The 22,625-nt window shown below is 46.2% G+C and overlaps 1 protein-coding gene across 4 annotated transcripts in view; it reads left to right on the plus strand.

Moving 5' to 3' along the window:
- The window catches only part of hdac4 (histone deacetylase 4), a 216,077-nt gene that overhangs the window by 131,639 nt on the left and 61,813 nt on the right, over positions 1–22,625 (plus strand). For 2 of the 4 annotated variants that reach the window (XM_031805646.1, XM_031805648.1), the window contains 11 exons: positions 152–302; positions 2,998–3,118; positions 7,395–7,513; positions 14,051–14,182; positions 14,366–14,463; positions 14,980–15,096; positions 15,940–16,135; positions 16,376–16,572; positions 19,689–19,901; positions 21,451–21,643; positions 22,223–22,356. In XM_031805646.1, the coding sequence (XP_031661506.1) occupies positions 152–302; positions 2,998–3,118; positions 7,395–7,513; positions 14,051–14,182; positions 14,366–14,463; positions 14,980–15,096; positions 15,940–16,135; positions 16,376–16,572; positions 19,689–19,901; positions 21,451–21,643; positions 22,223–22,356 (1,671 nt within the window). The remainder of the gene's footprint in view (positions 1–151; positions 303–2,997; positions 3,119–7,394; positions 7,514–14,050; positions 14,183–14,365; positions 14,464–14,979; positions 15,097–15,939; positions 16,136–16,375; positions 16,573–19,688; positions 19,902–21,450; positions 21,644–22,222; positions 22,357–22,625) is intronic. The other 2 variants (XM_031805647.1, XM_031805649.1) reach the window with 1 other exon arrangement.

A 22,625-nucleotide genomic window follows, 5' to 3' on the forward strand; every position in this document is an offset into this window, starting at 1 on the left:
GGACCTCCTGGCCCTGAAACATCAGCAGGTGGTTGTACCGCCCTTGTAGTAACATTGCGGGAACGTTGTGTTGCAGGACCTCCTGGCCCTGAAACATCAGCAGGTGGTTGTACCGCCCTTGTAGTAATGTTGTGGTAACATTGTGTTGCAGCACCAGCAGGACCTCCTGGCCCTGAAGCATCAGCAGGAGCTGCTGGAGCACCAGAGGAAGATGGAGAGACACCGCCAAGAGCAGGAGATGGAGAAGCAGCAGAGGGAGCAGAAACTCCTACTGCTCAAGAACAAGGAGCGTGGCCAGGAGAGTGAGTTGCTCAGAAGGACAATTTATATATTGGGGCTAACGTTACATTGTCATATAACGGGGCCAATGCTAAAATACTACGTTGTGGCCAACTCTATATTATCAAAAAGTGTGGCCAATTCTGCATGATCTCTTTGTGGTTAACACTAGGGATGTGACAAAGGGAGTAAAAAATTTTAACGATTACAAGGCAATTTTTATAAATATTTTTCCCCGTTAAAACGATTAGAGCATTTGTGACCGACCGCCTTGATTCAGTCTTATGTAGAAACATTTGAAATTGTTTTTCTTTTACATTGTATAAAAGCAGAGACACAGAGCTACAAAATGGTATATCATTCACTGAATCTGAGGAACAATGGGAAAGTTATTCTGCATTGAAAGGTGATAAACTTGTCATTTCACTTTTGAGAAAATTACCTTTGAATGTTTTGGTACCAACTGGAGAGCTCTTCTTTGTCTACACCCATTCAGCATTGTTCACACCCTCTTAAGCTTTAGCCCCACTCATCTCTTTTTCTCCCTTTATGATGTTAGTAGTAGTTTTGTGATAACTGCACTGTGATTCAAATTTTATGGAAGTTTTTCAGTTAACGTTGCAATTTTGTTTAAAAGTTTTAACGTTTAAACATTCACACCCCAAGCTGACATTACATTATTACCTTGTGGCTAAATCATATGCTGTGGTTATCTTGACATTATCATATACTGTGGCCAATGCTACATTATCACATTGTGGCTAAAGAGTATTATCATTGTGGCTAACACTACAGTATCATGGCTGATGATACACCATCATAGTATTAGTGGGACAGTGTTAGCATATTAGCATCAGTGATGGTGCAGTATGAGTGATGAGAGCAGGAGTTGGGTAAATAGCAGTAAATCCTCCTAAAGCTGCCCAGCAATTTTTTATTTATTTTTACTTACGTTTTACCCAAGCTCTTGTAAAACACTACAGCACACTCTCCAAAGATGTCATTAAAGCTCCCCAAACGTTCTCCTAACACTAGCTTGGACATTGTGCCAGCTTTGGAACCGCCCTCACCTTGGCTCCCCATAACAGGTTCAGATGTAAATGTCACAACTTTTCAAGCACAAGGAGTCAGTGCAGCCTGACCCAACACCTCACTGCTTCACTATCAGCACCAAAGCAGCCATTTTTGGGAAAACTCAGCCGTATTGGCACCAAGTGTTTCTTGACGACAACATTGCAATTTGTATGTGCTTTGGTGCCAAGATGGCGTCCGTGAAACGTTACACCTCAGACTGTGTTTTCCTGTAATCTGTATATGTATGGCGCTAGGCTTGCATCTAGAGTAACGTTGGATGGTAAACAGCGGGCGCTTTGTTAAGTGCTGCAGTAAATTGCCTCCAAGGCAGTCTCATAAAAGCCTATTTGCCTCATTGGCAAGGCGTACAAATTGAGATGTCAGCACTTAGGTCCCGCAATGGGATTTCAAATGCGTCTATATTAGCAGTCATCATATTCTCCTATGTACCCCCCCCCCCCCCCCCCCCCCCCGCACAGCTTCACTGCTTGACATGTTAGTCACTTGTTGCCAGCTCTGTCTTCTTTCACTAATTGTGTGTTTCTCTTTGACACTTTTACAGAAGGAAGTACTGTATGCACACACACGCACATAAACACTTCCCTTGCTCTCTCTTTTACTCTTGGGTCTTTTTCTCTCACTCTCTTACCTTTCTTTCCATTTCTCTCTCTCTCCGTCTCTCTCTCCCTGTGTGGAGGCTCCCCTCAGGGATGTGTTGACTGTGTTGGCGAGGTGGTAATTGAAGAGAGCGCTGTGAAAGAATGCACCTTGTGATGCCTTGTTTGAAGAAGAAAAAAATAATACTTTTTTTTGCCAATTTAACTGCCACAGTCTCGGTGGAATTCCCACAAAAGCGTGCATTTTCCTTCTAGGGAAACTGTGTAACTCTATGCTCCCACAGACTTCAATTCTGTTCAGTCACTCCTTCAGGCTACAAAGGTCAGCTGGGAAGATCACATCCGTTCTAGTATCTCACTCAGAATGACCCTGTTGTCGTCTCGATTCTGTTCTCTCGTTAGATTCAGTTCCCTATTCATTACTTCGCCACCATGGCCTATTTATTGCCATAACTCCCTTACCTCACTCACTGTATATAGACTTTTAGTTTAATTTTTTTCTACTGTATTATTAACTGTATGTTTTGTTTATTCCATGTGTAACTCTGTGTTGTTGTATGTGGCGAACTGCTATTGGCCAGGTCGCAGTTGCAAATGAGAACTTGTTCTCAACTAGCCTACCTGGTTAAATAAGGGTGAAATAAATACAAATTGAAGTGACAAAGAAAGGTAGTACTTCAACTAAATATCATGGGGTCATGCCAAGTTGATATTCGTGGTTGCATATGATTCCATACATAATGTGATATCATAAAGATGTGGTGAAGATCTATCTTCAAGTTGAATCCAAAGCCAGGAGGAACTAGCCTCTTACTACCACACTGATCTTGCGAGTTTAGAGAAAGGATTGAGCTACAGTACAAGGATATCAGTGTAGCGATCAGGCTGGTTCTACAAGGCTAAGGAGGAACCATATCTGTAGCAGGAAACAGAATGACACGTGTTCCCTCTGGCTGTTTTGACACGAATGACACGTCCTCTAAATGTTGTAGTCCCTAACCCTTGGCTTCTCGATCATCTCTCCCAGGTGCGGTGGCCAGCACGGAGGTCAAGATGCGGCTGCAGGAGTTTGTCCTGAACAAGAAGAAAGCCCTGGCTCAGCGCAGCCTCAACCACTGCATGAACACTGACCCACGCTACTGGTACGGGTGAGTATCATACCCACACCCCACATCCTTACCCAACGATAGGAATTAGCCTTACTTGATTATGGTGGCACCATGCTGATGCCGAAGGATGGCATGCTGTAGATCTTTGTTCTTCATGGACGCTGCACAGTCTTATAACCCAAAATTCACCTCTATCCTCTGTCTACCCCCTATGTGTTTCTGTAGATCTTAACTAATATGATAAGTACAGTGGCGATTTAGCATGTACATCTTGGTGGGGCAAACCCCCAAAAAATGTTTTATGCATGCCAGCAATGCCACAACACTAAACAATAGATTCATTGTACTATAATTGTGACAAACGATGCCCACAAACTTAGGGCCTACATAAATCTGTCCCAACAGTGGAGTCACAACAGCAGTCCCAACGCCTTACAACTGCTACACCTGGCTATCAACGGATCTTTGTCTGGCAGTGAAACAGTTAATTCAGCTTCATTTACTGCCTTTAAAAAAACATAGCTAATCTGTCTGACTTGCTTTAACAAATGTAGTTTCTACTGACAATTGAGATGTACAAACTATGGCATAAGGGGATGACGAGCGGATAAGAGGCCATCCGTAATTTCGATTAAGAAGTTAATGAGCGCGATAGGACGGACTTAGTCAATATAACTATTTGTTCGATAGGACGGACTTAGTCAATATAACTATTTGTTCAACACTTTTGAAATGTACAGCGACGGTGTTCAGAACATGGGCCATTCTTACAGTATTCTCCTTGTACAGCAAGTCAGAACCGTAGGATAAATAAAGGGGGCCTATAAGCAGACAATGAAAGCTCTTACAATATTCGATGATGACATTTCTCTAAAACAAATTCTAAGCTACATGTGCACCACCAAGTCAGAACAGTAGGCTAAATTATGAGAGGAAAATGGACCAAATTAGTAGCACATGGGCTACTAACAGCTTACTACACAACATACACTTAATATTACTTTCTTAGCTACAGTATACATGTCTCCCTGGCATGTTACATAATTTATGCAGTAGCATACAATACATTTTTTGACTCACGTTGTTGTGTTGTGCTCACTTGAACAGGAAGGTGGCGCGGCGGTCCTTCGTGGGCAAATCTTTTCATCAAACCATGTCATCAAAGTTTGTCATTCGCTGGATTTGTGGTACTTTCAAGACAACTGGGACCTCTGAAAAAAACAACTTATTTTCCCAGTCAGAGCTTGTTTTCTTCTGAGTTCCCAGTTGTCTTGAACTCACTGAAATCTGAGATTTCCCAGTTCTGAGTTTCCAGTTGTTTTGAAAGCGGGAGAAGTCATGATGGATTGACAGCATAGCCAATGTTGAATGTTTATCCTTTTAAGCCCACTCCGCTAGATAGCAGGCTAGTGATTGCCTTGCAATGCTTGCAGTTAGCTACTGATTCCTTCCAAACCACTCATTGTTGAATTTGCAATTTCCAACTTGTTGTGTAATTATTTATGTCCAATAGCCGATGAGCACCGATACGTTTTATGTATAATTTCTCTTCATTTTTTCTGTTCATATGACAAGGTTGGAGAAGGATTTGCTAGTTGATTGTCGACTTGATTCATGATGATGACTGATAGCTTGCTACCTAAGATTTTGAAAGTATAAGTCCAATCAAAGCTACTGTAGATATAAAGTGATTTGACGTCATTTTATCTGTGGACAATGACCTTGAGCCTTCTTGGATGGGCACTTCTAATGTAACTCTATGGCAGCACCCAAGTGGGTTGAATTTTCGATTTCTTCCCATAGATTTTGCGAGCCATTCACAGCCCAACTAGAGAACATTACCAACCCCTGCACTCCGTATTTTCCACTGGCTGCCCGACCACCACAGAAAGCACTGAAAGCACTGTGCTAAGCTGAAACATCTGCAAAAGAGTTTGCAAACACGTATTAATGCCAAAATAACATGCAAAACAGGCACACACACAAAAATAAAAAATGAAATCAAAGTTAGCTAAACAGTTGGGGCCCTGCCCCACCTGCCCTGAATGACGGGTCGCCACTGGATAAGTATACGCAATATGGTAATAGCTCCATCTTGCATAGGAAACTATATCATTTCGCCATATTGCTTGCAGCTTAAGCAATCCTTCCAGATCTACACAAGTGTACAACGGGTAAGAGCTAAGGGTCTATTTAGGATTGGGTTCTACTGTCTGTGCCACTGACCGAATCTACTATTCAGGACCGAATTCTGACTTGAAATGTGTGCGTGACTTGGGTGCCTTCACCCGAGTTGAATATTTAGTGCTTTTCTCATTAGACCTTTAGTCTATTCTGTATTTTTCTTTTTAACCCATCTACTTGTTTGAATTGAAGTACATTGTTGAAGGAATGAGGTTCTGTACAAAGTAGTGGGCTCCTGTTTGTAGTTTGTGATTGACAGTTTCCTGTCTTTAAGTAGTTGGTGCATTTGAAGAGAGGGAAGAGAAGAGAGGATGCCACCTCTCTGCTCTGTAAATATTTGAACACTACGTTTTTCTCAGGCAAATGATAAGGTGGTGAATGGGCAACGACAGGAAAGGACTCATTTCCTCTCTCTCTCACTCTCCTTATCTCTCTTGCTCTCTTGTTCTGTCTCCTTCACGCTCTGCCTCCTCTCTCTCTCCCCCATTTTTTGTCTTGCTGCCCTCCCCCCTCTTTCTTCATCCATCGGCCATACCTCTCCATCCAAACTCTCTCACCCCTCCCTCCCGCCCTCTCTCCCCTCCTCTCTCTGCTCTCACCTGTCCTCACACAGACGCCTAACCCATCTCCCGGCACCTCGGCTGTCGCCCTCTGATAAGGGGGGAATGAGAGGGGGCACAGAAAGGGCTTTCAGAGGCAACACCTGATGAATATTAACACACCGGCACCTCACTTTTTCTCTCTCTCTCCGTTTCTCTCTCTCTCACTCCCCCTCTTTTCTTCCACTTCCCTCCCTCTTTCTCTCTCTTGCTCTTTCTCTCTCTCAACCTTTCCTCCATGCACTGCTGCACCTTTTCATGAGGCGAGATCTGTGGATTGGGAGATGTAACTATTACTCTCTATTTCTCTCTCTTTCTTTCCTTCACTGAGAGTGTGAGGGTTTGGGGGTGTTCACAGACTTGTCCCTAACGCATTTGATGTTGTGTGTTTGTGCTGGTTTGTGGTAGGCTTCTGTTTTTCCATAGGTCGATGAGTGTGTTTTTGTGAAAAATTGTTCTCTGCTAGCCACGGCCTAAGTTTTGACACCAGTAGTCATGGTTAAGTCCTTGAGAGGACAGCGTGGAGAAAAGTTTATTTCCCCATTGGTGTCTTCCTTGTCAAAGTTATTTGTAAGTGAGGCTGTGGCTAGTCCAATGAATGGTCAGCGCCATCCAGTGCCGACATCTGATCTTCCCATTAACAACTATGAAGCCCCGCTCATTTTATTGATGAATGACACGTTCTCTATTGATTTAGCTAAGAGATGAATTTCACTTGACGGTTTTACAGGAATTTTACATTCTTTTGTTTACTCTTTACTTGTTTGTTACCCACGTACCGTAAAAATCAGCATTCACATAAATCAATAGTAGCCACATAAAATGGAAAACGGACACAGAGACAGACAGGTACACACACTTTTTTAATGGTAGCTTAGGATAGATGGATACTCAGTAACAGACAGACAGGCAGACAGATACCTGATGCCTGTTTCCCCCTCACACTACTGAAGCCACAGCAACTGGCACGGACCATTGTTACCCAGTCAGAGAGACTGGCACAGACAGATGGGCAACATCAGCAGAACTTACACACACTAGCAGGTCCATGCAGAAGTCGTAGCTTTTATGGCTCCGTCAGATCTGTTTCAGCTTATTGCCCTGTCAGAGCAGGTTTGTTTGCAAACACAGGGTGCCGCACCACTTCAGGCTCGGCACGTGCATTGTGGGTAATCTGAGATGGCATGCAAAGTGCCGGGCCATAAATAAAAAGGTCTGGTGGGAAGGGAACTGGGAATCCTGTGTTTGTGGTGACGCTCATCCGTGTATGTGTGTGTGACTTTTCAATAATGGCCCCATTGTGCCTTGATGCTTCTTGAAGAGCAGATTTTACGATGACAAGAAATAATTGAACAGCTGAATTTCGATTTTTCAACATCTTATTGCATGTTGATGATTATCCGTCATACTGTGTACAATTGCTAAATGTATTAATCTACAATGGGGAATTATCTTACTTCCAATTACCAGACATCCTCTGCTGAAGGAGCCAAATGAAATACTGTAAATGTGTATTTGTCTCCCCTCTGTAGGAAGACCCAGCACAGCTCCCTGGATCAGAGCTCCCCTCCCCAGACAGGGATGTCCCCTTACAGCCACGCCATCCTGGGGATGTACGACCCCAAAGACGACTTTCCTCTCCGCAAGACAGGTAGGACTCCTTCACCTGACCCCTAAGCGCTTTTCACTTCGGATTGAACTATCGCTGTTTTTTTTGTGTTGCTTTCACTTGGCTGTGTTTGAATATAAAAAAACAAATTAAAAGCTCTTCCCTGTCTAACTTCCTCTTTCCACACTGTAACTCATCTAAAAGTGTGTTCGCTAAAGTCATAGTGGCTAGTTAAAAGCGATATGGTGACAGATCAGCAAGAGGAAATGGGTCCAAAATATTGGGACATAAAAAAATGTACAGTAGACGTAGCCAACTGTGTTACCTTGTGCCAGTTGCCATGGGTGACACAACTGTTGACACCAGTGACGCACTGCAGGCCAATTTCCCCCTAGTTCCCTGCGGCCTTTGCTTCTGGATCATTAGCAGTGTCGTGTGTAGAGCATTGTAGTGTTGGGGCAGATAATATATGACAGTGGGGAAGATTATCAATCCAGGTTACTACTACGTTTCACCTATAATCTTTGACATTCAAGAGCTCATTCGTGACCTTATAAGGAGAGTAATTTCAGCATTTCTGCTGTGTTCCTTTTCTTATTTCCATTCTATATTTATAAAGGTTGTTAAGGGGATATATTTTAATTGAAGAAAGACATGGTTCAAGAGTCCAGTAGGGTTTTATATATCATTACCGACATCAGAACACTGTTGACATGAGAATCACAAGAAAACGAAAAGGCTGTCTAAGGAACACTAAGTCTGGTACCACAGCACTGGTTGGAGATTTCCTGTTTGAAAGCCTTTGAGAAACTCTTGGTTGTGTAAAACTCAGCGCAGAGTCCCCTGCCTGTAATGTGGGGTCTAGGCGGTGATTATTCACTCGGCGTCTGCGCTCGTTTGGCCGCGTCTGTCCCGGCTCGCCCAGCTGGAGATCAACCTCTGTGTGCTCTGGGCCGCCGACAGCCCTGCCGCCCGTGGGGATGTGGACAGGAATGCATTATCCTGCGGGGGTAATCGTTAGTGCAACTAAAACCAGTTTTTCTATTGGACAAACTCAGGTTGGTCGCACCCCTTTTTGTTCTGTTTGCTTCCGTTTTAAGAAACGTTTTGCAACAGAATTGGCGTAAATAAGCACCCCTTGGCGACGAGCGGGAACGTCGTGACAGAAACGGGAGCAGGCCAAGGACTGTAAAATGTTTTAAGATTAGCCACTGTGTGCCTTGTGCTGTTCACTCAGGGAGAACTGCTGTATATCCACATTTGAGGTGCTTTATTTGAATCCACAGATAATTTGAGCACGTAGCAGCTCAGGTACCAGGCTTGTAATATATGTTAGGAATGCATACCATATGCGTACTCCACATACAGGTTATACTTTACACCCCCTGCCCGTACAGCCCCATCCCGCACACTCTCCAACACGGTCTTCTCCAAACCGCCACCCCAGTCCACACCACCACCTCTCGCGTTTACTATTTATCATCTCTTTTCTAGCCTTCCATTGAAACCTCATTGCCCTCTGCATGTTATTTAAAAAATAAAAAATAAACGTTTTTTATATCTGTGTTCAGCTGTTATTAAACCACGCCGTGAAGACGGCGGCGTGTGTCATTACCGCCTTTTGAGACGCTACTTCTCTCCGCTCTGCCGGCGGAGGCTGCAAATGTTTTGTGCCGTCTTATCGCGTTTCCCGAGGAGGCTTCGTCTGTCTTTAATGTCAGAGGGAAAATGTCAACGTGCTCATCCGTGTCTCCTTCTCTCCCTCGTATCAACCTCGTATCTCTAATATGGAGATTTTACAGTTGGAACGTGGGGAATCTAAAACCCCCCCCCCCCAACTGTATTTTAAACGTTGTTGCTGGAAGTGTAGGAGGTCATTGATAAGCAATGCCCATGCTAAATAACTAGCTTCTAAGATATACACTGTAGATACTGTAGATATATTCAACAACAATGAGATATTGGTCATAAAATATGTGTGAACTTATATTCGGATCAAATATCACACAGATAGCGGCCATTTCAGCATATTGAGATGCTAGTTAATCAGATTTTAGTTAATGCATCAATCTCTTAGTATTTTCAACTGACCCTCAGCGAACAGATTCAAGTTATCAAACCGAAAATCTGGTCTCCTGCTCTTTTGTTCAGCGCTGATTTGAAGATATCACGGACAGGAATAGAAGCTAACGAGGAATAGACAAAGCACCAAAGAAGTCTCCTCTCTTTTATGTAGATCCACTCAGAATTCAGGAAACTAGCGTAGAATGAGCATCTCCATGTTCATCTTCATGATAATGATGCTCATTCAGGCATCAAACCGTACGATAATCACAGCCCATTCACAATGTGAAGAGGAGCCTCTTCAGTTTCCTGGAGTAGCTCTGTTTGACTCACTTGATCGTGCCTGTCTTACTCAATCGTGTCTGTGGTACTACAGCGACTGGACCATCTCTGTCCCTGGAGCGACGTTATTTTTCACCAGAAACTGAAGTGAAAAATGTCTCATTTCCTTGATGTTTCAATGTGAACTTTCAATGTGCACTCAAGAAATGAGAAACCACGACTAAAGCCTACCTGTGGAGTTTGATTTCACAGACAGTGATATTGTTTATTGTGATTTTTGCTGCCTCTGAGGTAACGTTAAAACTTCATTCACATAGATAGACATGAGAGAGAGAGAGGGGGGGGGGGGGAGAGAGAGAGACTGCTAGAGTCAGCAGTGGGCCCCTGCAGTGAGTCGTTTGGCGTGGCAGCATTAACACCCTTCAAAGTCACCGCGTCCCGGGGTGAACCCCCACAGGCTCCTCCAGCCTGCAGGGCAGACAGGCCATAAGCCCCTGGTTCTGCCTGCATCAACACTTTACCCCCACCATCTCTCCTCTGAGCGTGAGAGAACCGAGAAAACCCTGGCACGGCCGGCAAACCTCCATCCACCCACCCATCCATCCCCGTCTCAGCCCTTTCTCCACTCCTGGCTGCCAGCCACGTCCTTTGGCCTAGACCCGCTTGGACTGCTTGAGCCACTGTCCACCACACCGCAAATAAAGCTCAGCGCTGAAAGGCCCAATGGCAAATTTGACGTCTCTCATATTTTATGTCTCATCTTTCCTTGGAACTTTAGTGACTGATTATTTATTCTGCAGTGTTGCAGTGTTTTACAGGGGGACACATGCGTTTTATGTGGTGGCTGTTCTAGACCGATTTTTACTGAAGCGCGACAGGAGAGATGTGAACGCTAATGCAGCGTTTGCATCTAATCTGTTATTCGAACGAGTGCGTCGACATGTCTGTAGCTCGACCCGCCTTCATCTGTCTCACTTATAAAGCTACTAGTCCGTCACGCAACCTGGTTATACGACTGTCGTCATCATCAAGCATGAGACTCAAGCATTATCTCCCCTTTTCTATCCAAGGTTCTAATGTACGTTCTCTAATACCCGGACACCAATATAATAATAATACACTGTATACCATTTAGTAGACCCCTTCATCCAAAGCGACAGTCATTCTTTACGTATGAGTGGTCCCGGGAATTGAACCCACTATCCTGGCATTGCAAGCCCCACGCTCTACCAAACACGAGCTACAGAGACCCCCCTCCCCCCTCTGGCACATTCTCGCATAATCCTATGCTTCAGTATCTTTCGGCAAAACCACAAATAAACACATCACCCATCTATGGCTAGTTTACGCCAAGACAGCTGTTGTGGATACAAGTAGTCTGCACCACCTTACTGTCAACTACTTCAGACTATTGTTAGCTCGGTCAGCCATATTGGAAGGGTCAGGCTATTTTGTGCTAGATTGCATTATGACTCTTCAGAGGAATTGTCTCTTTGAATGTGTTCCCATACGCTCCAGCTGCTAATGCACAACATTCATGACCGGGTCTCCCCTGATCCTGTTAACGAAGCCTTTTGGACACGTGCCCTCCACTTACAAGAAGCGCCGCTCTTTTATTCCCAATCAAGTTTTAATAAGTTCCAACCGCAAGTTCAGCCCCTCAAATTGAAAGTGCACTTTCATATAAATGATGCATTCCACGCACTCAAAGCCCCCGCTCGTCCCAAATGGGCCAGAGGTGTTCTCTGTCTGCTCCGAGTGCATTAAAACAGGGAACCTGGTCAACTCTTATACCTGTTTTTCACATTCAAGGATACATGGAGCTGAAAGGGAAGGGATGGGACGACCACCAACCAAACATTCCCTGACCAAATATCCAGAGTCCCATGTTGATGCAGACATGGCCCCGAGTCCTACGCTAATGGAGCGTAGCTTGCCTTCTGTAAGCCAGACCCATTTCACACGAGGTTACGAGCCAAGCCAAAGGGTTAACTGGTGGTGAGCTTTTGGTCCGGACTAACTGAAGGGGGAGGGAGAGAAAGGTTATCCGCCTCTATGCACAGAAAGCGAGAATGAACAAAAACGACTGTTTTGCAAACCCGAAAATAAGGGCACAAACAATACACACTCGTTTAATAGAGAGCGTTTGACAACAAGAGCTATTCATTAGCTTGGCATTTAGTCTGCAAGAGCTGCCAAGACTGGAGAACTCTTTTCCCCCCCTAGTGCTGCTCGTCCTTGTCACATTTTTGGAGCTCATCTCGTCAAGTCGTTTCTCATCTGCTCCGTCAGTCTTTCCAGAAGGAGCCCCTTTAAGGAGTAGCTTGTTAGCACTAAATGCCTTGAACTGGCTAACCTTTATGAGGTACCAGGTGAGCGCCGCGTGCGGTGCTTCATTTGCAGTGATCATTTCATTCTCGGCTCCACAGCACAGTGTGGTGTTTGGCGCCATCGATCAAATACTAATCGTGTCTAAATTGTGAACACTCTCCAGCATAGGCTCTCTTCTCCAAGCATTTCGGAGAAGTGTGACCTCACCTCAGGTCTCTACTGAGCGTCGCTTAGCAGAAGTCGCGCCGCGTGAGGCAGTGTGTTGGGGTCTGGAGTTTTTTTTTCTTGTTTTACAGACAGTTTCAGACAGCAGGATAGGAGAGCGAGAGCGGAGTGACATGCTTGTTTTGCAGCAGAGAGAGAGAGAGAGAGAACTCTCGTCATTAGAAGCCCAAAAGCCCTATGGGGCTTTGACAGCCAGGGAAGCCAGAGCAGCGAGAATCTCCTCAGAAAAATGAATGAGTCCTGAATGTTATCGAATCAAATTGTATTTGTAACATGCGCCCGAATACGACAGGTGTAGACCTTACTGTGAAATGCTTACTTACAAGCCCTTAACCAACCATGCAGTTCAAGAAATAGAGTTAAGAAAATATTTACTAAATAAACTGAATAACAGTAAAACATTTAAAGTAACACAATGAAATAACAATAACGAGGTTATATACAGGGGGTACCGAGTCAATGTGCGGGCGTACAGGTTAGTCAAGGTAATATGTACATGTAGGTAGAGGTAAAGTGACTATGCATAGGTAATAAACAGCGAGTAGCAGCAGTGTAAAAACAAAGGGGGGCGGGAGGGGTACGGGTTAATGTAAATAGCCTGGGTGGCCATTTGATGAATACCCACTTCCATAGTTCTGCTTTTTTTAATATATTTTTTTTAAACTATATCATGTGCAAGACGGAACAGAATACGTGGAACAATTTCACTCCGGGTCCCTGTTGCAGTGTTGTATTCATTCATGTTTTGCAGAAGTATTTGTTTTGATTCAAATGAATCCTGCTGGTCATGCATGTGGATTTTCAAAATGTAACACTAGCCGTGTGTCTCTCCACTCTCTCCTTTTTGAGTATTTATGGAAGCCAGGCCCCCTTTCATCCTCGGTCTCGTCATCTGTGTCATGATCAACCTATATAATGCTGTTGGTCCTCTTGTGGCTCTCAAACCAATTCATTTTCCTCTCAAGTATACCCTCAATGGCGATGCCAGTAAAAAAAGGCTTTACTAAGAACTGCATATTCTTCCTTTTAGATTTCTGTAATCCTTGTTGTGTATGTTATGCTCTCAAGCTGTGTTTTAATGGACCCCCTCTTCCTCTCTCTCCCTCTCGCTCTTCCTCTCGCTCTTCCTCTCGCTCTTCCTCTCGCTCTTCCTCTCTCACTTCCTCTCTCACTTCCTCTCTCCCTCTCGCTCTTCCTCTCGCTCTTCCTCTCGCTCTTCCTCTCTCACTTCCTCTCTCTCTCTCTCTCGCTCTCTCTCTCTCTCTCTCACTTTCTCTCTCTCTCTCTCTCTCTCTCTCTCTCTCTCCCTCTCGCTCTTCCACTCGCTCTTCCTCTCTCACTTCCTCTCTCACTTCCTCTCTCCCTCTCTCTCTCTCTCTCTCTCTCTCTCTCTCTCTCTCTCTCTCTCTCTCTCTCTCTCTCTCTCTCTCACTTTCTCTCTCTCTCACTTACTCTCTTTCTCTCTCTCTCTCTCTCTCTCTCTCTCTCTCTCTCTCTCTCTCTCTCTTCCTCTCTCTCTCTCTCTCTCTCTCTCCCTCTCTCACTCTCTCTCACTTCCTCTCTCTCTTCCTCTCTCTCTCTCTCTCTCTCTCTCTCTTCCTCTCCCTCTTCCTCTCGCTCTTCCTCTCTCACTTCCTCTCTCTCTTTTCCTCTCTCTGTCCCTCTCTCTCTCTCTAGCCTCTGAGCCCAACTTGAAGCTCCGGTCCAGGCTTAAACAGAAGGTGACAGAGCGCAGAAGTAGCCCACTGCTACGTAGGAAGGATGGTCCAATAATCACTACTGCCAAGAAGCGCTCTCTGGACATGGCTGGTAAGCATCCTGTGCACAACTCAGCCCAAACGGAACACGATCAAACTCGACACAGCCCTTGCATCTGTAACTTTAGTGCTTTTCTGTGGGTTGAAATCGATAGGTTTCCAACCTGGTACCTTGATCAGTATGCGTGTTGTGTGGGAGCCACATGTCTTGTGGTTTGTGTCTTTTTTGTTGCAGAATCGGCCTGCAACAGCGCACCTGGCTCGGGCCCCAGTTCGCCCAACAACAGCTCCAGTAACATCACCAATGAGAACGGCATCGCTAGTACAGTCGAGGTAAGCAGCCACTGTAACTTGAACCTGCGTCAAGCTGTTCGGTTGCCGTGACCATGGGCTTCTGATGCACTCTTCTCTCTTCAATCTGCTTTGACGTTGACTCCCAGTCACATTGCTGAGGACTGTTTGCCTCATATGGCCCAGACCCAAACAAAGTGTTACTTGTTAGTTGTTGGCCTGTGTGTTCGCGCGTGCGTGCGCATGTGCTTCCATGCTTGTGTGAACCGGTGTGACTGTTTGTGGATGTGTGTGTACGTACGGGTGCTTGTGTTTGTTTGCGTGTGTCTGTGCACGTGGCGGTGGAAATGCAAGTGGCTGCGCATAGAGTATGTGTATCCCTATATCCTTGTCTGTGTTTGAGGCGCTGAGTGTGTGTCTCTGTAACCAACATGTGCTCCAGACTGCCCGTGTAGACAGGAGGCTGCAGGGGCTGTTCATTTTTCCAGAGGGGTCTATTTATCTGGCCAGTGTTTTCAGTGTGTGTGTTTCTCTGACTGTGTGCTCCTCTGTTTCCAGGCCTCCCTGGCCCACAGGCTGGCCGGCCGAGAGGGCCCCTTGAGCCAGCTGTCTCTGTACACATCGCCCTCACTGCCTAACATCACCCTGGGCCTGCCAGCCACCGGCCCGTCCAGCGTGAGTTCATACTCCCGCTTTCTCTCACTCTTTGTGATCTTTCTTTCTTTCTGTCTTTGTCTTGTTGGTTCATTCCTTTGTTTGTTTTCTGTTTGTTGTTCATTGTTTTTTATTTCGTTAGTTAGGTTGGTATTCTCTTTTTTCCCGTACTTTTTCCTCCCTCTTCAGCACTCTACTGCATCTCTACCCTGACATCTCACGTTCTCCCCTTTTTTCTCTCGCCCACATTCTTCCTTTCCCTACTACACTCTCGCTCTCTCCACCGGCTTCCCCTCTCATCCCAATGTACTCTTTTCTCTCCCTCGCTCTCACTCTCTTCTCGCTCGCTCTGTTCTTCCTTTCTCCTCTCCTCCACTTTGAGGGCTTGCTTGCGCACACAGCCCTTTCACAGTGGAGGACTCCACATAGCGGGGGCCCTGTCTAGACCTAGTCCATCTGCCGTATGTGGCTTTTCAGCCCCACTTCCATTTCAGAAAGGCCCCATTGAGAGACAATGACCAGCAGTAGGTCAGTGACGCACGTTCTACCCCCTCAGACGGTCCATTCAACCCTTTTCTTTTTTTGTAAGGAATGCCCCCCCCTCCCTTCCTCTCCTTTCACCCTCTCTCTCTCTCTCTCTCTCTCTCTCTCTCTCTCTCTCTCTCTCTCTCTCTCTCTCTCTCTCTCTCTCTCTACATGTTTCCAACTCTTCCAAGTGAAGTCAGGCAGAGTTATTAGTTCACTGATATGCAGTATTTTGCCCCGTAATATATTAGAGGGAAATACACTACAGTTAGATGATTCCTTGGTCTGCATTTTGGGGCAACTTCCACCCGGCACCTGCATATTTTTTCCTCCTTTCAGATGACGTCAGGCCAGCAGGATGGTGACAGGCTCTCGATGCATGAGAGGCTGCAGCAGGGCTTCCCCATAACCACTCCCTTCATCCCAGGGGCCCACCTGCCCTCCTACCTGACTGATGGGGGCTCGGCACACAACCCCCTCCTCCAGCACATGGTGCTCCTGGAGCAGTCCCAGAACCCACTAGGTCTGTCCTGCTGTAAGCATATCCACTCCGTCTCAGGCACTATCCAAAACACATCATCCCATTTCACTGGCGGCTGGTGAAAGGAAGACGGCTCATAGTACTTTCTGCAGTGTAATGAATGTGTTTTGATGCCGTTCATCTCGTTCTATTCCAACAACCAGCCCGTCCTTCCACACCAGCCTCCACTTGGTGGGTCCCCAGTGTTACTTGTGGGTCATCCTCTTAATGTTGTCGGTGTTTCCTGTGTTTCAGGCCTGGGCGGGCTGCCCTTGCAGTCGCCCTCCATCCACAAGCTGCGTGGGCAGCACCGTCCCCTGGGGAGGACCCAGTCGGCCCCTCTGCCCCAGAACGCCCAGGCCCTGCAGCAGCTGGTGGTCCAGCAGCAGCACCAGCAGTTCCTGGAGAAACACAAGCAGCAGTTCCAGCAGCAGCAACTGCACATCAACAAGGTGTGTGTGGTGTGTGTCTGGGAGGAGGTGGTGGGTGTGGGGGCGGGTGTGTGTGGGAGGGGTCGGGGGCGTGCGTGATTGTGTACATGTGTAAGTGTGTGTCTGCTATGTCATTAAGCAACAGCCCCACCAGCAGCAGCAGCAGCAGTAACACAACAGCTGTACGTCGGCTAAGTGTTTGCCAGAGTCTGCCTGCCCTGCGTGCATGTTCCTGTGCTCGCTTCTTCCGTCGCCATAGCAACTACCTCGTATGGAGGAAGCCGCTTCCTTATATGGTCACACAGGAAGGAGCTCGGTGTGTGTGTGTTTGCGTGTGTGTGGTGATTAGGGAGGATAGAGAATCATAAGGCCGGAGCAGGGTGGGGGCGTAGAGAGATAATTATTGCTCTTTTCTTTCTCCCTACTGAATTTCTCCTGTGTCGTGACATTCCCTGAGGATTATACGCTATTATCCTCTGAATCTCTGTTGTTTTCCCCTACTTATGTCCCTCACTGACACATGGCCACATTGACATCACTATGTGTTTAATGGACTATAACAATGGATATTACCACATTACAAATTAATCTCAGAACTAGCGAGTAATCCAATTGGATTGTCAGTAGTCAGCGATAAAGAATATGAAGAATATGGCCTATAAATGTTTTAATTTTAAAGGGGTAGTTCGACAAATTTACCTCCGATATTTACCTCAGAACTAGCAAGTGATCCATGTGGATCATCTCAGTGGTCAGCAATGAAGAATATGGAGAATATGGCTTTGTTTACTTCCCAACCTTCTAGCATTAGCATTGTTGCTTGAAAAGCAATGGGAGTGGTAGGATCCAGGTTAGCATGCGGCTAAAACAACTCAGTCATATTTTTGGTTGCTGACTCTCAGGATCCATTGATTGTTTGCTGGTGATCCATAAAGAGGTCACTTGTCACTTTACTACTTAAATCAGCTGCCTCCATGATGTCAATAATTCCATATTGCTACTGTTATATTGTCATCTACTGTCAAAAGGTTTCGTAATTGAAGAGACATACTTTTTGCTTCATGTTTTGGATGAAAGGTACAGCAAAGCTGAAAAGCTTTAAGAAAATGTATATTTGGATATTAAGTGTCGAGAAGTTGTTTAACTACCAGTGTTTAAGCATTAAAGGAACTACAGTAGGCTCTCACTTTCTCTCCAAAACTTTCAAATGTGTTTATTTAGCATCCAACTTCAAAGCAACCTCATCCCTTATGTAGCTGGTGTAAATCCCAAAAGAGAGTTTCCCCTTTAAAAAATAGAGAGAATTTCGCGAAAAAGAGAGAGGGAGTCAGGGGGAATAAAAGAGAGAGGGAGTCAGGGGGAATAAAAGAGGGGAGAGGTGGGGGGGGAGCGAGTGTAAAAAGAGTGGCTTGTGTTTAGAGGGGGATGAGGCAAGAGACTGGTGCTCTGACGTCAATGAGCCGGTTCCCCTGGCGTCATGCCAACAGGGCCCAGTGCGTGCGTCTGCCAGACATGGTTGCTACGACCTGGGACACTGGAAAGGGGGGTGAAGGACGGACGGACGGGGGGGGGGGGTGTAGTATTTACCCTTGACATCCCCGTGGCGACCGAGCTGGATGGACCCAGCTGGCCTGGCACAGCGACATCCGCCACAGTCTTGAAATTACACTCTCTCTCTCTTTACTTCTCTTTCCTTCTATCGCTCTCGTTTGTCTCTTTCCTTCTCTCTCTCTCTCTCTCTCTCTCTCTCTCTGTCTTGTCTGTTTGTCTCTCGCTCTCTGTCTCTTTCTCTATTTCGGAGTCTCATTTTCTTCAGTTTGTCTGGCTCTCATTCTTTTCCACTTTCTCTGGGCTGCCTTCTCTGACTCTATTTCTGATTTCTCTCTTGTCACTCTCTTCGCCTTCCTCTCTAAACCTAGACCTTCCCCAAAGTCCCTCTTTCATTCCCCCCCTCTCTCTCTCTCTCTCTCTCTCTCTCTCTCTCTCTCTCTCTTCCTCTCCCTGCTCTTATGATGAGACCTCAGCCCTCTCTCCTTTTCTTTTCGTTCTCTCCTTCACACTCTCTCTTTAACTCTCTCTCTCTGCTTTTATGATGAGGCTTCACCTCTATTTCTCGCTCTGTCTCTTTCTCTCTCTCACTCTATCTATTCTGTTTTTCTTTTTCTCACGGCGAGTCTGTGTGAACCCGGAGACCGTGGGTGGACTAACCTTTATAATCTGAACAAACCAGCTTCTGGCAACAAGTCATAAGGGCCAGCCAGTCAGCTTGTCATCTGAGCTAATAGATGGCGGTTTGGACATGAGCAGTGACGTTTGTTTACCTTGCGTTTAAATTTAGACATGTTCCTCGATGGATTTATGGATTTATCTGTGCTCCGAAGGAAATGTTTGTGAAACTCTCTTTGAACTCGTATCAACTCACCGATCTACACATAGACGATCATACTGGAAGCCAAAACACCTGTCTAACTGTTAGCAGTACCATAAGAGATGCACTTGATAGAATATACTTGGATCATTGCAGAAGAAAATGAAGGATAGGGTTGAATCCTTATGGTTATATATGGCTCTGCTGCGGCTTTCCTAGATCAGTGGTTCCCCAATTTTCTTTGCGTTGACATGAGGCTTTTGAATGTCTTTGATTGCGTTTAAACAGATCCCAATTCAGATATTTTATTCACCTATTGGTCTTTTATTCACTATTTGGTCCTCTGAAAAAGATCTGATGTGAAAAGATCTGATGCGATTGGTCAAAAGACTAGTTAGTGGGAGAAAAACTAAATCAGAATTGGGCTGCCTGTGAGTCACTTGATCGACAATAACATGTTTCTAGTGACAACCCAAGAGGGACTGGCTGTGGCGGTCCACTCTTAGGGTCCCGACTCACCTGTTGGAAGCACTTGACTAACTCTCCATTTCCGCTTAAATATTTTAGAAAATCGGGAAAATAGTATACTGCCCTCATAGGCATGAAGGAAGTGGACTTTCTTTGTGGTCATCCAGAAATAGAACATTTCACAAACTATATATTGCAACAGTTATCGTTACTTAGGTTTGGTGCAGGTATGTGTAACTTATCCACACCCACTGCCAGATCTTCTAACCTTTGACCTCAACCCCCTCCCTCTCCTCCTCAGATGATGGCCAAGCCCAGCGAACCAGGGCCGGGTCGACAGCACGAGAGCCACCCGGAGGAGACAGAAGAGGAGCTAAGGGAGCACCAAGCCCTGTGTCCCCAGGAAGGAGTCCTCATGCGCGGGGTGACGGTCAAGCAGGAGCCCCCGGACCCTCAGGAAGAGGAGAGGGACAACCGAGAGAGGATGGTCGACCAGGAGCTGCTCTTCAGACAGGTAGGAGAGAGGGAAGAGGAGAGGAGACAGACAGACACACACACACACAAACACACATACACACACACACATACACACTTGACACACAACATATAAAAAACAAAAGTGATTCACATCACCAGTTGAAGAGAGCTGGAATATCCAAATGGACAGACCGAGAAAGAAGACTACACACACGTGTACTGCATGTGTGATAGTGAACAGAATGTAGGCTATTTTCATTTTTAGTCAGTTCACGAGAAACCGACACCCACACATGGCTTACTCTTGCTGTATTGACACACAAACAAACACACACACACACACGCAAGCACACACAATAACACACACGCTATACTCCTACTCACAAAGTGAAATAGCGTGCAGGTTTTTATCTGAATGGCTGAGGTCAGCCTCACGCCTCCTCTCTACTGCTGAATCTGAGTTAGTCTCCCGAGGGCCACGCACACACTGACACACACATATACACACACACACACACACACACACAAACCCACTTAGCCAGAACACCATGTCATCCCTGTCTAACATGCAGCCCTGCAGTCGGTCCAAATCCAATCCACTGTCCATCCTGTCACCATGACGCCCACATCCCCCGGCAGGAAGTATAGCACTGGGGGCCCCTGGGAAAGGAAGTGTTAGCGCAGGAGCGATACCCCAGTCTAAACCTGCTCTGATAGTTACAGTAGTGGCAATTCACTAAGTGGCCGTACAGTTTTAGAATCTGAATCCCAATAGCACATTACGACAACTTATAGTGTTCATACTAAATACTTTCATACCAGTATGCCAGTGCGTGCCACCAAAGGCTTTCGCAGGAATTGGGCTGATTCTAAGTGAAAGGATACTAAATGCATGCATACTTGCATACCATTTGTATCTTAATGGTCCTAAAGCCGCTCACACATCTGACTCACTTGTCTGTCTAGCTTATGATAATAGATTCATAAGCATCAAGCGCCATCTTCTGGCTAGTAAGATATCTTGCAGCAGCTCAACAGATGCACATAAAAGCAGAATTTGTTGTGTGTGTATTAGCTTACGTGTGTGTAACATTTTCTCTGTCTCTCTCTCTCTGTCTCGCTCTCTCTCTCTCGCTCTCTGTCTCCCTCTCCTTTCTCTCTGTCTCTCTCTCCCCTTTCTCTTTCCCCTTTCTCTCTCTCTCTCCCTCTCTCTGTCTCTCTCGGTCTCTCCTCTCTATCTCTCTCCCCTCTCTCTCTCTCTGCCTCTCTCCTCTCCCTCTCTGTCTCTCTCTCTTTCTCTCTCTGGCTCTCCTCTCTATCTCTCTCCCCTCCCTCTCTATCTCTCTCCCCTCTCTATCGCCCCCCCCCCCTATCTCTCTCTCTCTCTCTCTGCCTCTCTCCCTTCCCTCTCTGCCTCTCTCTCTTTCTCTCTCTATCTCTCTCCCCTCTCTCTCTCTCTCTCTCTCTCTCTCTCTCTCTCTCTCTCTCTATCTCTCTCCCCTCTCTCTCTGCCTCTCTCCCCTCTCCCTCTGCCTCTCTCCCCTCTCCCTCTGTCTCTCTCTCTCTCTGTGTATTTGTGTGAGCAGCAGGCTGTGTTATTGGAGCAGCAGAGGATGATCCAGTTAAGGAACTACCAGGCTTCCATGGAGTCAGCCGGCCTGTCAGTCACCTTCCCAGTGCACCGCCCCCTTTCCAGGGCCCAATCATCTCCCGCCTCGGCCTGCTTCCCCCCCATTGTGGTACAGCAGGAGCCGCCCACCAAGCCTCGCTTCACCACTGGTTAGTGTCCAAGCACCCCATGTCTGTATCACACACACAAATGCGCATACATACAGACGCTCTCTCACACACGCATGTGTAGACACAGACACACAAACACACGCTCGCACGCAAGCACAGAAACACAAGCACGCTCACACGAATCAAATCAAATGAATTTGTCACATGCTTGGTAAACAACCGGTGTGGACCTGCCCAACAATGCAGAGAGAGGAAACAGAAAAATAATAGCACGAGGAATAAATACACAATGAGTAACTATAACGTGGCTATATACACGGGTCACGAGGTACACCACGCACACACTCTCTCTCTAACCTGTAGTCTGTATCTCACTCACACACACACACTCCCTGTTCTCTTAGATTAGTCTGTCCTCTCTCTGTGAAAACAAAATGTTTTACCTTGACTCTCTTTCTCCCATAAACCACTTTGAGAGTCCCAGTGTCCAGCATACTGATCAGCAGTGCAGTGTGCGTGTGCTGTTTGTCAGAACCTATGTCTCCCAAACAGTCGCATTAACATTGTCTTTCATAACCCTGTGTGTGTGTGTCTGTGCGTTGCCCTTCTCCCCACCAGGCCTGGTGTATGACACGTTGATGCAGAAGCACCAGTGTATGTGTGGCAACACCAACACACACCCCGAGCACGCCGGACGCATCCAGAGCATCTGGTCCCGACTGCAGGAGACTGGACTGAGGGGCAAGTGTGAGGTACGGAAACCCTACACCCCAACCCGATCACTTCTGGTCTCGTGACCCTCCCACCCCTTACGGGAGGGCGGGTCCCGCTCAGAACCAGTCAGAGTTCTCCTCTGTCCTGGCTCGACAATGGTGGATCAGGCTTCCCCCTAATGTCTGAAACTCTAAATTCCCCCCCCCCCTTTCTCTGGGAAATTAGATAAAGGGTCTCATTACCAAAATCCCGAAGTATACCTTTAACATGAATGCACTAATTGTAAATCGCTCTGGATTAGAACATC

The sequence above is a fragment of the Oncorhynchus kisutch genome, linkage group LG26 (genome assembly GCF_002021735.2).
Source record: "Oncorhynchus kisutch isolate 150728-3 linkage group LG26, Okis_V2, whole genome shotgun sequence".
In the NCBI taxonomy this organism is placed as follows: domain Eukaryota; kingdom Metazoa; phylum Chordata; class Actinopteri; order Salmoniformes; family Salmonidae; genus Oncorhynchus; species Oncorhynchus kisutch.